This window comes from Thermobia domestica, chromosome 3 (assembly GCF_964235325.1).
Source record: "Thermobia domestica chromosome 3, izTheDome1.hap1.1, whole genome shotgun sequence".
NCBI lineage: Eukaryota > Metazoa > Arthropoda > Insecta > Zygentoma > Lepismatidae > Thermobia > Thermobia domestica.
This window is the reverse complement of record NC_137456.1, coordinates 63,766,468-63,780,954: the sequence shown is the minus strand read 5'-3', so window position 1 is coordinate 63,780,954 and position 14,487 is coordinate 63,766,468. Positions and strand designations below refer to the sequence as shown.

The window sequence follows — 14,487 nt, the reverse complement described above, 5'->3', positions numbered from 1 at the left end:
TTGCCTACGCGTTGTCAACGTTGGTACTTGACAACGTGTTTCCGCACAACACAGCTCTTCTCTTGGTAAGTCCGTTCCATTTTTATTCCTTGATGTTTTTATTTATTTTCTTTCTTGTTTTTAACCTTTACAACCAAGACTTCAGGGGAGAGTCGAAAGCTTGGAAGTTTAAAGAAAATTCAAGAATTAAAAGAATCTGTAAGTAAAATGATAAAAACATTTATTTACAAAAAAAAAAAAAAAAAAAAAAAAAGTTACAATATTTGAAGAGAATATGTCTTATTTGGTTTACAGACTCAAGTAACTTATTGTAAACTCTCGTACAGTTTATATATACACTTTTCTCAAAGAAAAAAAAACGAGTAATTTCGCGAAATAACATGTAAATTTTTGACATGTAGAGTACTGCACTTATGTACGTTACTGTTTTCCATAAATAAGTGTTTATTACTCAAACAAAATAATTTTATATAAATATATACATAGAAGAGTTTTTACTTTCTTGTCTTTGCAAGAAGTCTTTGGCGGGAATTGAAACGTAACCTTTAGTGCCTTTTTCTGCGACCAAAACGTACTGATATATACACTGGTGTGACCACAGAAAATAATACTGTAACATAATGACTGGAATTTTTCATAATAGATTGAACGTGAGACTTGCGTTGTAGTATTATCTCTTAGTAAACGAAGACCAAAAGAAACATTACTTAATTTTTTGTTAAATTAAAAAAAATACAAATTTCAATTACATTCATACCAAGAAATTTAGTTGAACTAAAAGCTCAGAGTATTTTTATTTTATTTTATTTTATTTTTGTTTGAGAAAGATGTTGATTTTGAACAAGAGAATAAACATTTAGCAAAGTAGTTTTATCTTTATTGAGAACTATACTTTCGCCGCTGTTACTCCCGCCCTGATCTAACCAACTTGTTTATTCTCGCTGACTTGAAAGCACGTGGAATTAATCCTGTGTTGCAATTTATCACTAACTTTGAACTTTCCCAATCAATTACAGCTTTATGGCTTTTGCTTATTGGCGTGACATGGCAACAGCAGAGTGCTTTCAAGAACATGAAGTCAATATCAGCTAGCTGCAAGCACCTGTATTTAAATCATTAATATATATATATATATATATATATATATATATATATATATATATATATATATATATATATATATATATATATATATATATATATATATAGGGTGGTAAGAAACTATTGAACGAACTTCGGAAGCTGATTGCTGACACCAAAAGAAACAAAAAAGTCCTCTGGAACTTGGTCGGTGAGGGATAATTTCGGCGATATAAGGTGCCGATAGCGTGGGAAAATGAACTTCAGAGGGCTGTAATTCTAAAACAACGATACGTAGAGAGTGCGTTTTAGAATATGACCCTCGAAGTCATACCTGCTCGATTGAAAAATGTATGTTTCAAACCTCCGCAAGATGTGTGAGACATTTCCCAAAGGAACGTAGGGATCCTCTATGACCTGGCAGGTATTCTCTACGTACCTTTGGAGAATCCCTCACGCTCATCTTGAGGAGGTTTGAAGCATACATTTTTCCAGATGACTTTTTGCTTATTTCTGTGTCAGAAATCAGCTTCCGAAGTTTGTTCAAATAGTTTCTCACCACCCGGTATATATATATATATATATATATATATATATATATATATATATATATATATGAGAAAGAGTAGTGGATCAAGCACTGATCCTTGTAGTACATCAGTTAGAACTTTACCTTTAAATGAAATAAAACTTCGAATTTTTGCATTAATTTCTTTCTTAATGTGGACAACTTGATATCTATTTTTCAAGTAAGATTCAATCCTCTTATTGGCAGTTCCTCTTATACCATATGAACATAATTTTCTAAGTAAGAGATCATGATTTATAGTATCAAATGTCTTAGTAAGATCAACAAAGAGTCCAGTGGCCTCTTCTGTGTTATTTATTGTGTGCAAGACCATATTAAAGACTTCAAAAACTGCAGAATAAGTACATTTGCCTCTTACAATACATGTTGTGATAGTAATAATTAATTATTGGTATGTAAGTATTTCTTTGGTCAATTTAACGTTACCGTCTTTTTTTTTTTAACAGAGATAGCACAAAGCATATATAGGGCGATAATTCTTAATATTGTAACGATTACCTTCCTTGAAGAAGGGAATTACTTCCGCCACTTTTAAACACCGAAAAAATGCCTGATTCGAGATATTGCTCATACATGTGAAAATTACGATCGTTAAATGTTTTGACTAATGTATGCATTTGAGCAAATACGATATCAGTATAGACTAGTTGCCTTGTTTATATTTCTGCATGATTTACAAACAATGTGCATAATTTCTTTAGTACAACAAGTAATATTTTAGTCCTTTATAATAGCAAATTTAAGAAAGAAAAAAATTTTTGGGCTATAGGAGTACATTATTTAAGATAAATATATGCAAAGATCTGGGTGTAACCTACGATAGCTGCTTGTCATTTAAAACTCATATAAGAAATATAATAATGAAGCATACAGAAACTTAACCCCTTTCTGCATGATTTTTTCTTTTAGCGAAAAAATAATAATCAGTATTGGAAATCCTCATATGGGAACTTGAAAAATAAATTAAAACTTGAATTTTAGATTTTTCACTTATTTCCGACGATAAATAAGTAAGTGCCATATATGACACACTTACAACTCATAAAGAACATACCAGATGACACCAAAATCTCTTATTCATACACGTCAATATCTCACACAGTAGACAAAATAGTCATTTGACGCCTTTGATAAATCACCAAAAAAAAAAAAAAAAAAAAAATTAAAAAAGGGTATCTGCCATATATGGCATGGCATGCGGTAAGGGGTTAAGCTTGGTAGTAAGAATAGGTAGAGACTTCAATACAATGCATGTGTTCAAGACATTTTACACATCTTTCGTGCGGTCGAAACTAGAATATGCCAGCCAAATATGGAACAGGAATCATGTTACCTATACAAAACAGAAACGATACATACTAAATTCTTAAGGTATCTCACTTACAAACAGACAGGTCACTACCCGAAATTTGATTCAATTGCTATCCTGGTAGCAAATTTTAGTTTTGAAACCCTTGAACAAGGAAGAAACATTATAGATGTGTTATTTTTATTCAAAATCATTAACAACGAGATAGACTGTTCGGAACTAACGAATAAGATTAAACTTTAGGTTCCTACCTTAAGAATGAGGCTAGCAAACACGGATTTTTTTTTTCTGTCAGAAAGTTAGGACGAATGTACTAATAAAGTATCCTATGTGGCGAATATGTGCTTCTTATAACAGGTACAATAAGGTAAATAAAAGTTTAGGTATCTATAGTATGTCTGCAAATGATTTGCGAGCTGAACTGTTGCACCACTTTAGAATACGAGTACTATACAGAATACTGTGATTGGGCCCTAAAAGCCTGCTGTATTTTTAAATAAAATAAATAAATAAGTAAATAGTATGACATTCAGTGTTCACACCATATATATTCCATGTTTCAGAAACCTAAGGTACTCACGTAACAATGTTTATAGAAGGAGTTAGGTTATGGGCATATAATTTCAAGTACTCACCAACTCTATAAAAATTGTTGCGGAGGTGTCGCAGGGTTCTGAAACATGTACTTTTGGATAGCACACATATTAGTTCCTAAGGGAAGTCTTGATCCGACTGCGATAGGTCCTATAGTTTTGGATATATGGACCTTTAAAGTTCATTTTTTCATATTTTCGGCAACCTATAACTCCGAAAGGAAGCATTTGTGCACCTTGGTTGGTTTATACTTTTTGTCTTGTCTTGGTGTCAGGAATCATTTCCCAAACGTTGTCGGTGTTGTTTTGAAACACCCTAACATCCTCTCTATATATATGTATATATATATATATATATATATATATATATATATATATATATATATGTATGTATGTATGTATAAAACACACTAGAAAACATAATACGTTTTTCAAAAATAAATGTTGTATCACTGTTACTTTGCTTGACTTAATTATGATATCAGAGTCAAAGAGTCAATTGTGCAATTCTGTCTTAAAATAAGTATAATACGAGTTATATTTTGTTTTTTCTTTACAGGATTATAAAAGTTTAGAATGCTTCTCCTCTTGTATCGTAGATCTTAATCATGACTTTCCTGCTCCATAATTTCTATTTTAAAATTCCCCTTCGTGATCAAGTGGTTAATCCGGATTCTTTCAATGCACGTAGTCCCAGACTCGAATCCTAGTAGGAACACTTGCGAGTAACGTGTCAGACCCTTTTTTTTAAGCAATAGATCCCTCTCAAAGATATATTATTAAACTTTAATAAATCAATTAATTTCTATGAAAATATTTATTATCTTAGAGATTATTACTAAGTTTTAAAGGTGATAGTTGCTTAATATGGATAACAGATTGCCTTAATGGGCAACAAAAGATCAATCAATCTAAACAATAAATATTCTCACGACAACTATGGTCGAGACTTGATCCCAATCATTTCCAATAATGGGATTTAATACCTTCATTTCAAGCGTACCCACCTTTACTACGTAAACGCGTAATCCTCTGATTGATTGATTGATTTTGAGTTTTTACGTCCCGTTCAGCAGCGAAGCTATATGAGACGTGGACCTACTGATTAACGTGGAATCCGAACCACATGAGCTCCCGCCGGGAATCGAACCCGGGTCTCCCACGCGAAAGGCGCGTACGCTAACCGCTTAGCCACGGAGGAGCTCGCGTAATCCTCTGGCCATTGGAGTAACTTATAAATGTTCCCAGAGCACATTTCCTTGATAATTATTTCATCATTTCATCATTATTATGAGAAATGGAATACTCAATCCTTTATAAATCTTATTAGTTGATGATTTGAGAATTCAAACGAAAGCGTTAATAATAACTGAAGAGAACAGACTCCTGATTTAGGAGATACAATATCGGTTTTCAGATCTTCGTTCCCTGTTTCTCGTTTATGACTCGCAGGACCTATAATTCTTCTGGCTTCTATTCACTTTTTCTTTTCTTAATATTGCATATTTAATTAATTTTGTTATAAATTCATTTATAAGATTACTAGAAAGAATATTTATGTCCTATAAAATGTTGCACTGTTATTTCTCATATCGTTATTTTAATCATCGGGCGAGGCGAACACAAACAGGAAGTAGGGAACTGAAGAAAGTAAAACTTCGCAACGATAGAAGCAGAAGTTCATATGAATTTTATAAATATAATTTTTATTGATAAAATTTGATATCTCTAGTTATAATAAAAATCTTATGTCTAGGACTATACCTGAAACCTGCTATAAGTATATTATTATTATTATTCATTTTTTTTTCTATAACTGCATCTGTCTTTTCTTTCCGGTAATTTTTTTCCCCACTACGAAGTTCTCTTAGAGTGGTCAGAACACCTACGTGTATTTCCTTTATGCATAGTATCGGCTTTTGCTTTTGATGATAAAAGTGATAGAAGGTTCGATTTTTGAATCAGATCCTATGTTAAATTGTAGGTGGCGTCTGGAATAAATTGATGGAGAAAGTGGATCTCGAGCTTCACTCAAACAAATACTTACCTTTCTTGTATTAATGTGTTTGTGATGATCTACACGCAAACCAGAGTTTTTTTCTTTTTTTTCTTTCTTTTCTTTTTTTTTTTTTTAATGAAGTATGTTTCAGTGTATGTAGCTGAAGGTGGTGGATAGTTTTCGTAGTTATAAATTATTAATAAGAATTTTCATAATAATAATAATGCATAATATGCTCTCCTGTGAACTAGCATGAAGGTTTTATTAGCGAGGTTTCTAGAAACAGGGAATTCAACAACCTTTATCAAGTTTGTACAAATTTTTAAATTTTCTACTGTTAGAAAAAATTAAATGTTCACTTGAAAAGAAGGATGGATAATCTCGTCTTGTTATCTCGGAATAAAAAAATATAAATAAATCTATTTTGTAATAATTTGTTTTCCCTTCTTTTGTTTTTTTAAAATACAAGTTCCAAACCGAAACGAAATATAACAAAAGAAAAAAAATACGAGAAAAATATGTATATTAAGAGCAGAAAACCTACAAATGTTTAAAAAATCTGACAATTTTCATTAAAAGGTCCGTCATATCGGGATATCCAAATTGTTTTTGTTGATTTATTTATTTATTGAACAAATTCCCAGATAGAACATAATTTTGACATTTTATGCAAGGAAATGTTAAGAAACAGAAATTAAATATCATCACAATAACAACAGCAGTTTCAACAACGAGTGTAAAAGTAATTTTATTTGGCCAAACGTGTTTCTTTACTCTGTCAAACACTGAGTAGCTCGAAAACGTATCCATATCAGTTGTTAGATGATTATAATAGTTCGGTATGCTGTGAAAAAGGGACCTCTGTATAATTGCCAACCTGGGGCGGACAAGATGGAATAGGTAGGGTATTCCGGGATTTGCAGGGACATGTAAAAGATAGATCTTGAAGTAGAGTTTCCGGTCTTAAGTCTCTATTAATTATCTTATGAAGAAATTTCAGATCAGAGTTATTTCTGCGTACTTCCGGGGTTTGGATATTAAGATGTCACAAGAGTTCCTCTTTAGGTAATATCTAAAGTGTAGAAACACGAAAGCATACTATAGCAATAAAGAAATTGAGAATATAATCAAGTTTAGAGGGATGTGTAGGTGTGGCCGTGGCCCATATGGAAGAGCAGTATTCGATCCTGAGGGGCTATTATAGTGTTTTATAGAATGTTGCTAATGATGCCACAGCGCGTAATTAAGGAAATCGGTAAAGAAGCCCCAACATACACATTAATTTCTTAATTATTGAGGGGATGTGGTCAGAGAACGTGAGTTTCGAGTCAAAGAGGACACCGAGATCATTATGCTAGTTCTTTATAAGATTTTTCTGTTAATTTATAAAGTTGCTCTATTTATTGCGTCAATAGAAATTGGTCATTTTTTTTTCTCGCCATAACGATGCTGTAAAAACTCTTGAGCTTTATTATGAATCGAAGCTGCTGTTACATAGGCTAAAGTTGAGCATATTAGTTATAGCATATGCCACAATTGAGTGGCTCAGAGGATGATAATGGTAAGCGCTACTTCCTGCGAAATTGAGTTTTAGGTAGAATGGTTTGGGGTCGGATCATAGAAGCAGGTAGTTTAAGTTCGGAACTCTACCTGCACACAGCAAGGGAAACTTGTTTCGTATGTGTCATTTCATTGCATTGCATGTAAATGTTGAACATTCTTTTTGAGGTTACCCGAAAGTTAGGAAATAGCGCTTATCATTGTCTTCCTCTGAGCCGCTCAATTAATAATATCACTTTAAAAAAGTGTATCTTTTACAGTCTCGTTCCTGCTCATAATATAATTAAAATTTCTTTGTAAATTATAGGTAAGAAAGTACCTGCAACCGTGGCCATTCAATGATGTTCCCTGGGGTTTAACTCAGAACTTTTTCAACATGGAGCTTACACACACCAATCACACTCCAGCCATGATTGTTCTTTGGGGCGGGAAGAGAATAATCATCTTTGAGAAGAAGTACGAGATGTTAACGTTAATTCAGCTTTTTGACGCAGAAGGACATGAAATGGATACAAAGGTATGTTCATTACTTGTATATGTGATATTTATTCCCAAAACAAGCATGTCATTTTAGAATTTTGTACTTTATTCAGTGAATCTAAAGTGGTTGGAGAGTAAATGGTTTGATAAAACTGAGAAATTAATAATGAAAATAAAGGAATGTAATGATAAGAAAACTATAGTCTATCTTAATAATTTACTACTTCATGTTAAAGTCTACTTCACTGGCTGAAGTATCGTATATAGAAGAGTTTGAAATATTTAAGTTTAAGAATATTACTTTACAATGTATATCCTCTGTATATGAGCAAATGTAATTTATTCAATATTTCCGCGGAAAATCATCAGCCTTGATCATAAATATAGAATAAAATTTTTTAAACGTTTTAGGGAAGAAGTGAACCATAAAGATTTTAAAATTACATAGTGAAATTATGAATATTCTACTTCTCTCCTACAATCTTATCTTATTTTAGTGATAAAGCTAACAATTTTGAACCAAAATACTGAAGAAATTACATGTACTTACATACGGAGAATGAGATACGGCTGTTTTATTACTTTTGCATTTTCAGTATATATAAAGAAAACATAGTTGAATAATTTTATGGATGATTTTTTTGTTTTAAGTATTAGTATTAGTACGAAAGTATTTCAACTTATACAGTTGAAATACAGCTTTTTAAAGAATTGCTTTCTAAATAAGTATGTTAACATATCATTTTTAAACTTTAATAGGTAAAAGCGAAAGAATAAATCCAGAAAAAGAAAACACATATGTAAATGTACTTCTATATTTTCTTTCACATTCATTTACGTAGTCATTTATCATGATCAAAAATGAAGTCAATGTTACTGTAATTTGATCCAATATCAGCTTGAAATTGTATTAATTTCCAAGTTCGTACATTTCCAAATGTCTATAACCTGAGCTATAGGGGAGCCAGCAAGAGAAGATCTCTGACAGCTCGCAGTGACGTTGCTACTACTCACGTGTCAAGGCTTGTTTCGGTGTATCTATAATGGCAATTCAATTAATGGTGTAAGACAGAGTGACTGTGGTTGGTAAGACTAATACCAAAGTAGGAGCTGCATTGTCCCAATGCATGTAGTAAGAAGCGTCAGAGACCATCTATTGTTGACCCTGCTATAGTTATCTACTTAATATTTCCTTCCAGTCTCAGCATCTGGTACCATTTCTCTTTTCGTTGTGATATACATATCGTAATTACTTGTGATGCAATGTTTGTTAGTCTCTGTTTTTGTCTTTCTCTTTCTCTTTAAAAAAAAAATCGTATCAAAATTCCTGCCGTACCTAGTTTTACCTCTCAACTCACTATATACTTGTTCAAAATACATAGAAAGCATTATTTGGATAAACCACTCTGATATAAGTAGAAAATCTCAATTACTTCTAATGCATGATTTGTGTTTTCTAGCTAGGGGAGTATATCATTTACCTAATCCAACATTTAAAAAAAAAACTTGTAAATTTTAAGTTTGCCATGCGCAGGAATGCAAATCCAAACTGATTTCACCAAACGCTAAAGAAATAAATTTTCTATACAGCTACAAATTGCTGCAACATATATGAAGTAAAAATAAAATAGAAAGCTTAATATTGATTGCAAAAGTTCCAAAAATTAAGCAGTATTTTCAAGAACATGATCCTTATCTTCAGCTTACTCACGGCTGAAAAAGGCTTTGCATGTGCTTTTATCTTTATAAAAACCTTTCAGACATGAGTATTTTAAAGATGAAGACCGTGTTCTTCGAAAATATTACTTAATTTTTGGAACTTTTGCGGTGAGTACGAAGTTTTCTATTTTTCTTCTTTCCTTTGTTTTTTTTATATTAGATAAATTTTCTATTCCTATCTTCATCGTAATTTCTTAAAATACATATATAATAATAAATAACAGAAAATTGAATAAGTGCAATGAAGTAATAAAAAAAACTCAAAAAGTACTCACTTTGTTCCTCCAAATTTTATAGATGTTTTAAAAATCATATTCCGCTGTGTGGTTGAGTGGTAGAATGCTTATCTTTGGTGCATGGAGTCTATGCTTCGATCTCAAATCACGCCAAGTTAGCCTTTGTGGTGGACAAACACTGTGTGCGTGGGTTTTCTCGGAGTTATCCCGTTTCCACTTTCTTCACTTCATTCATTATAATCATCACCATCTCCTTAGTCTCAGTGCATAAACGTGGGACGTTAAACTAAAAACAAGTCAGCATTTTCAAGACTTAGGTTCGTGTTGAAATTATTTTCTTCTTTCTTTCTTTATGCATTACGTAGATAAATGTAATTAATATCAAATAATATGTTTTTTTTTTTTATGTTTTTACTTCTGGGGTATCAAGTTACAGGATAGATGTCATGGTTGTATTACACTAGTGTAAACAGCTTAGTGTCAATCAGCAGAAAGCATGTGCTATGAAAGATTTTTTTAATGTTAAGAGTATAAAAAAAAAAAAAAAAGATAAAATTTACAAGTAACAAAAGTGCACGTTTTGTGCTTTCTATATCCTTTCTTACACTCTCTGTCCGACCTATGCCACTAGACGAAAACTGTATTGTAGAAAGCTTAACTCCATTGGTGCCACATGGCATCGGCGTGCGCTATTCGCTAATATACACATTTTAAGAATATCATTATTATTGTTATTGTTATTGATTCACTATGATGCCAATTGGCATCAAAATGCATTTTAGGGCTGAGACGGGTTTTTATGTATGGAAATTAAGTTTTTCATTCATAAATGAAACCGAAAGCAAGGTGTTCTTTTTTTTCTGTAAAGTACCAACATGTTTTAATTTATGAGTTCAAATATTTCATTTCCAAACATCCTACACTCACTAAATACCTTTCCTTACCTAAATCTTAAGAATGCTGACAACTGACAGCGAAAATTCGACGTTTAATATGATTCTTTAAAACATCTATAATAATTTGGGGAGAAAAAGTTAGTAAATTTTGTGTTTATTGATGAGATTACAAAATTAAGTAGTTTATAGCCGAGTTTATGGTAAATCTTGCGTTTTACACAGATAATATATAACTCATCTTATTTTTAACCTTTATGCACCTTGTAATTAGGATAAGAATAAGATTTTTGGATATGGATTGAGAATGAATCTCCAGAGACAGTGTTTGTAGTATCAGTTAGTTAAACTTCATATAAAATAATAATCCATGTATTGGTACTTGAATGCTCTTATGTAGTTTTTCCAATTTTTGAAAAAAATAAAATATACAAAGGTTAAGCAATGATTATAACGAAATTACAAAAAGAATTAATAAGAAATATTCTCCTGTTTCTTCTCTTTTGCTTAACAAAAAGAGATAACAGAAACATGTCTGTATTTGATACTTTTCCTAAATATACATCCTGAATACAGTAGAAAGACAATCCTTATGTGTCACAAAACTATTTTCTCAGTTACAGTGTTTAAAGAGACAACTGTGTAAAATTTTATCATAAAATGATCAAACTCATAAAATATGATTCATTTAATTTTGTGTTGCTATTCGAAAGAGAATCCTAAAAATGCATGGTCAAGAAACATCTAAGATAGCCTTTTACTGCTAATTTATTATTTTGACAATTCCCAAAATTTTCCTCTTTATTATGCATTTCAACGAGAATATACACTGTGTTCATACATGTACTGTATGATTACACGTGTTTCATGTGTGAAATTCTTTATTGCATCAAATTGACGGTATGTTGATGACTATATTTTACTTAAACTAATTCCTTAAATAGAATTAGCTAGCTAGATCCTATGTTTGCTAAGATAATTTCTAGCATAGACGTAAAAATGCGCTAATGTCGATAATGAGCACGTATGACATAAATATTCTCGATTCCTCGTATTGTGATGCCTAATATTGAATAAAAATTTCAGGTACAAAATGTCTCCTTGTGGAATAAAACGAACTAAGTGTGGTGTAAAAGGACAGAAAGTTATTCGAATTTAGTTGAATAAAGTAGCAAAAGAGTTAAACATTTTTAAAACTCCAATAGTTCATTTCAAGATGGCTTTGAGAAGTTAATAAATCTGAAAATGAGTGATTTTAAGGAGAAAACTCAATTATCTTTCCATGAAAGTCAACCTTCATTGTCTTTTTTTTTTTTTTTTGCCATTTTAATAAGTGAATAAATTCATGAAAAAATATACTAAAATTGTACCATGCTTTAACGACGTACGGAACTTGTATATTCTCCTTATTTTCAATGCCTATAGTTATTAAATAATGTTTTCTAATAAGATAGAATGTGAAGAAAAATACATACATACATACATACATGTATATATATATATATATATATATATATATATATATATATATATATATATATATATATATATAAGTGACTATGTTTGTGATTTAATAAATCTTTATGTCTATCAAATTTTCAACGTAGATGAGGTTTCGGGTCTGGGATGGTTTTTATCACTTCCCTCTTACGGTGCAACTTGGGAGAGGGGGATATATAAAAATGATCAAAAATGACCGATATTAGTGACCGAATGAAATGATCGATATAAAATGCCCGAATCCATAGTTTTCGGGGTCGCTGAGATAAACAGTGACACTTCTGGTGCCGTTTAAATGAGAATTCAGCCTTGCAACTTGGGAGAGCAGGAGGAGGAGAAATAGGCCTATAAAATGATCGAAAATGATCGATATCAGAGAGGGTTTCAGTAATAGTGGAAAATGACTGATTAACGGAACATATTGCTACTTTTTTTTTCTTATTTTAACCCAGCGAAGCGGGTAATTGACGTTAGTACATCTATAAAAACATAATACAGTGAAACCTCTACTAGCGGACACCTCCCGTAACGGACATATTTTGTAATCCCCAAACATTGCAATAGGAAAAAAACGTATTGGCAAACCTCTTTAAAGCGGAAACTCTTTAGTACGGACACGGATAGTCTTTTCTGTCTTTTATAGGTATTATTTACCTCCGTATTACGGACACTTTCTCTAGAAACAAGTTAAAAAATATAGTAAAAATTCATTTTTAGTAATTCATATATGTGTTACCAAGGAAGCAATGTGACATTTAGCTTCCTCAACTGTCTGCTCAGCAACTCAGATGATGCGTCTCTGTTTATCAACACTCTCATGTTCTTTGCTTGCATCCCACTCCCACCCAAGCTATTTTAGACACAAAAATGATTGATAGTTGCTCGCCGTTTAGGATGACATGTTATGCTACTGTCCCTCTGGAATCTCTAAGACACTTCTGAACTGTAATTATCCCACAAATTAAAGCGACATACTGAAAACGTAGTAAGTAGTGGTAAGTGTAAACTATAGCATCATAGAGTATTGGATGGCGGAGGATAATGCAGGTACCGTAACATTTGGTAATATTCCTAAGTACACGATTTATGCAAAAATATTTTTTTCTAATTACATATCACCTTGATTACTAATTTACGTAAGAAAATATTGAAACCTCTGTCAGGCGGACACCTCTCTACAGCGAACAATTTTTGATTCCCCACGGCTGTCCGCTTTAGAGAGGTTTCACTGTACACCACATTTGATATAATAGAACAACGCCTCAAATGTAAGTAAAATAAATAACATAGCGTAACATAAAAAGATTACCCATACGTTCAAGCTGAAATGTGCTTATAAGAATTTGTAACCTTAGTATCAGTGCAAGCTCTTGAAATAAGTCACATAGGTAAAATGTATAATCATAATTAAAAATTCTAAATCAGTGTATTTGTTTATATGCATTTTAACTAACCACAAGGATGCAGTATAGATATCCAATGAAATATGATGAACTAAAAAGTAAATATAGTAAATTCCAAAATTCTATGTTGGAGTCAATAATTAGTTTTATTGCGAGCTAACTGTTCATTTTGTGTTTGTTCCACAGGGAATTGTGGGGAAAGACGAATCACCCAGTGAAATACGAATTGCTGTCGTCCCACCTCTAAAATGTGGTTATTACAAGTTGTTAATCTACGCAACGAAAAAACCCAAAGTGAAAGGGAAGTGTCGATTGCCTCTTGTTGCTTCCTTTCTTCTGGATTGTAAGCTAAGTAGACAGTCAGTGGATCCACGGATAGACGAAGGCAAAAACAAGAAAAAGACATCTGTGCGCAAAAGATGAGGTTAAATGGAATATTGTTTATTGTTTGATGTCTTCTCAATGAGAAGGTTATAGTTTCCGGAAATATAACGGCTGTGTCGTTTCTTGGCTAACCTTTATTACGTTTTTTTTTCTTTCTTCAGATTACATTACTTTGCAATAACATATCGTTATCTGGATTTTTTTGTCAGGCTAACAAAAAAAAAAAAAAAAAAAAAAGGTGAAGATTATCGCTGATAAATTCAAGAAAGCCAGCTATGGGAAATAAAATTAAGACATTATTTAGCCCTAAGAAGTCCAAGAATTTTTTTGTCTCAAGTAGGTCCAAAGGGGAGGCTCCTCGAACCCACAGTATAAGATACTATAACTCACATAACGCCATCTAATAAGAAATGAATATAGAATAAGCATTCAGAACTTACTCGTGGCTTATATACTGTTTCCCAACATAAGAATACAATCATTTTTAAATACAAACGAAAAAAAATCTAACTTCAGGAAATATATTTGTAGAAAATATGTCACATGGAAGTCCAAGGAGGGGATGCGATGAGAGGGGTACTAAATAAAAATGCACATTAATGATGTGAATTTATCAAAGAAGTATTAATAGACAATAATTAAAATTCTCAATATTTTAATCAAAACTTACGACGGGTTTTTTTTTTCAAGAAATACAAACGAGTGGGTTCGAGAAGCCCCCCTTGAACTTCCTACGGTTAAT

At 31.9% G+C, this 14,487-nt stretch overlaps 1 protein-coding gene across 1 annotated transcript in view; it reads left to right on the top strand.

Annotated features, from left to right (window-relative positions):
* LOC145681814 (hillarin-like) overlaps nt 1-13,784 on the top strand; it is a 34,673-nt gene extending 20,889 nt beyond the window's left edge. Inside the window, exons 5-6 of the mRNA XM_081753422.1 lie at nt 7,438-7,647; nt 13,548-13,784. Of these exons, the coding sequence (XP_081609548.1) occupies nt 7,438-7,647; nt 13,548-13,784 (447 nt within the window). The remainder of the gene's footprint in view (nt 1-7,437; nt 7,648-13,547) is intronic.
* The last annotated feature ends 703 nt before the right edge of the window (nt 13,785-14,487 follow it).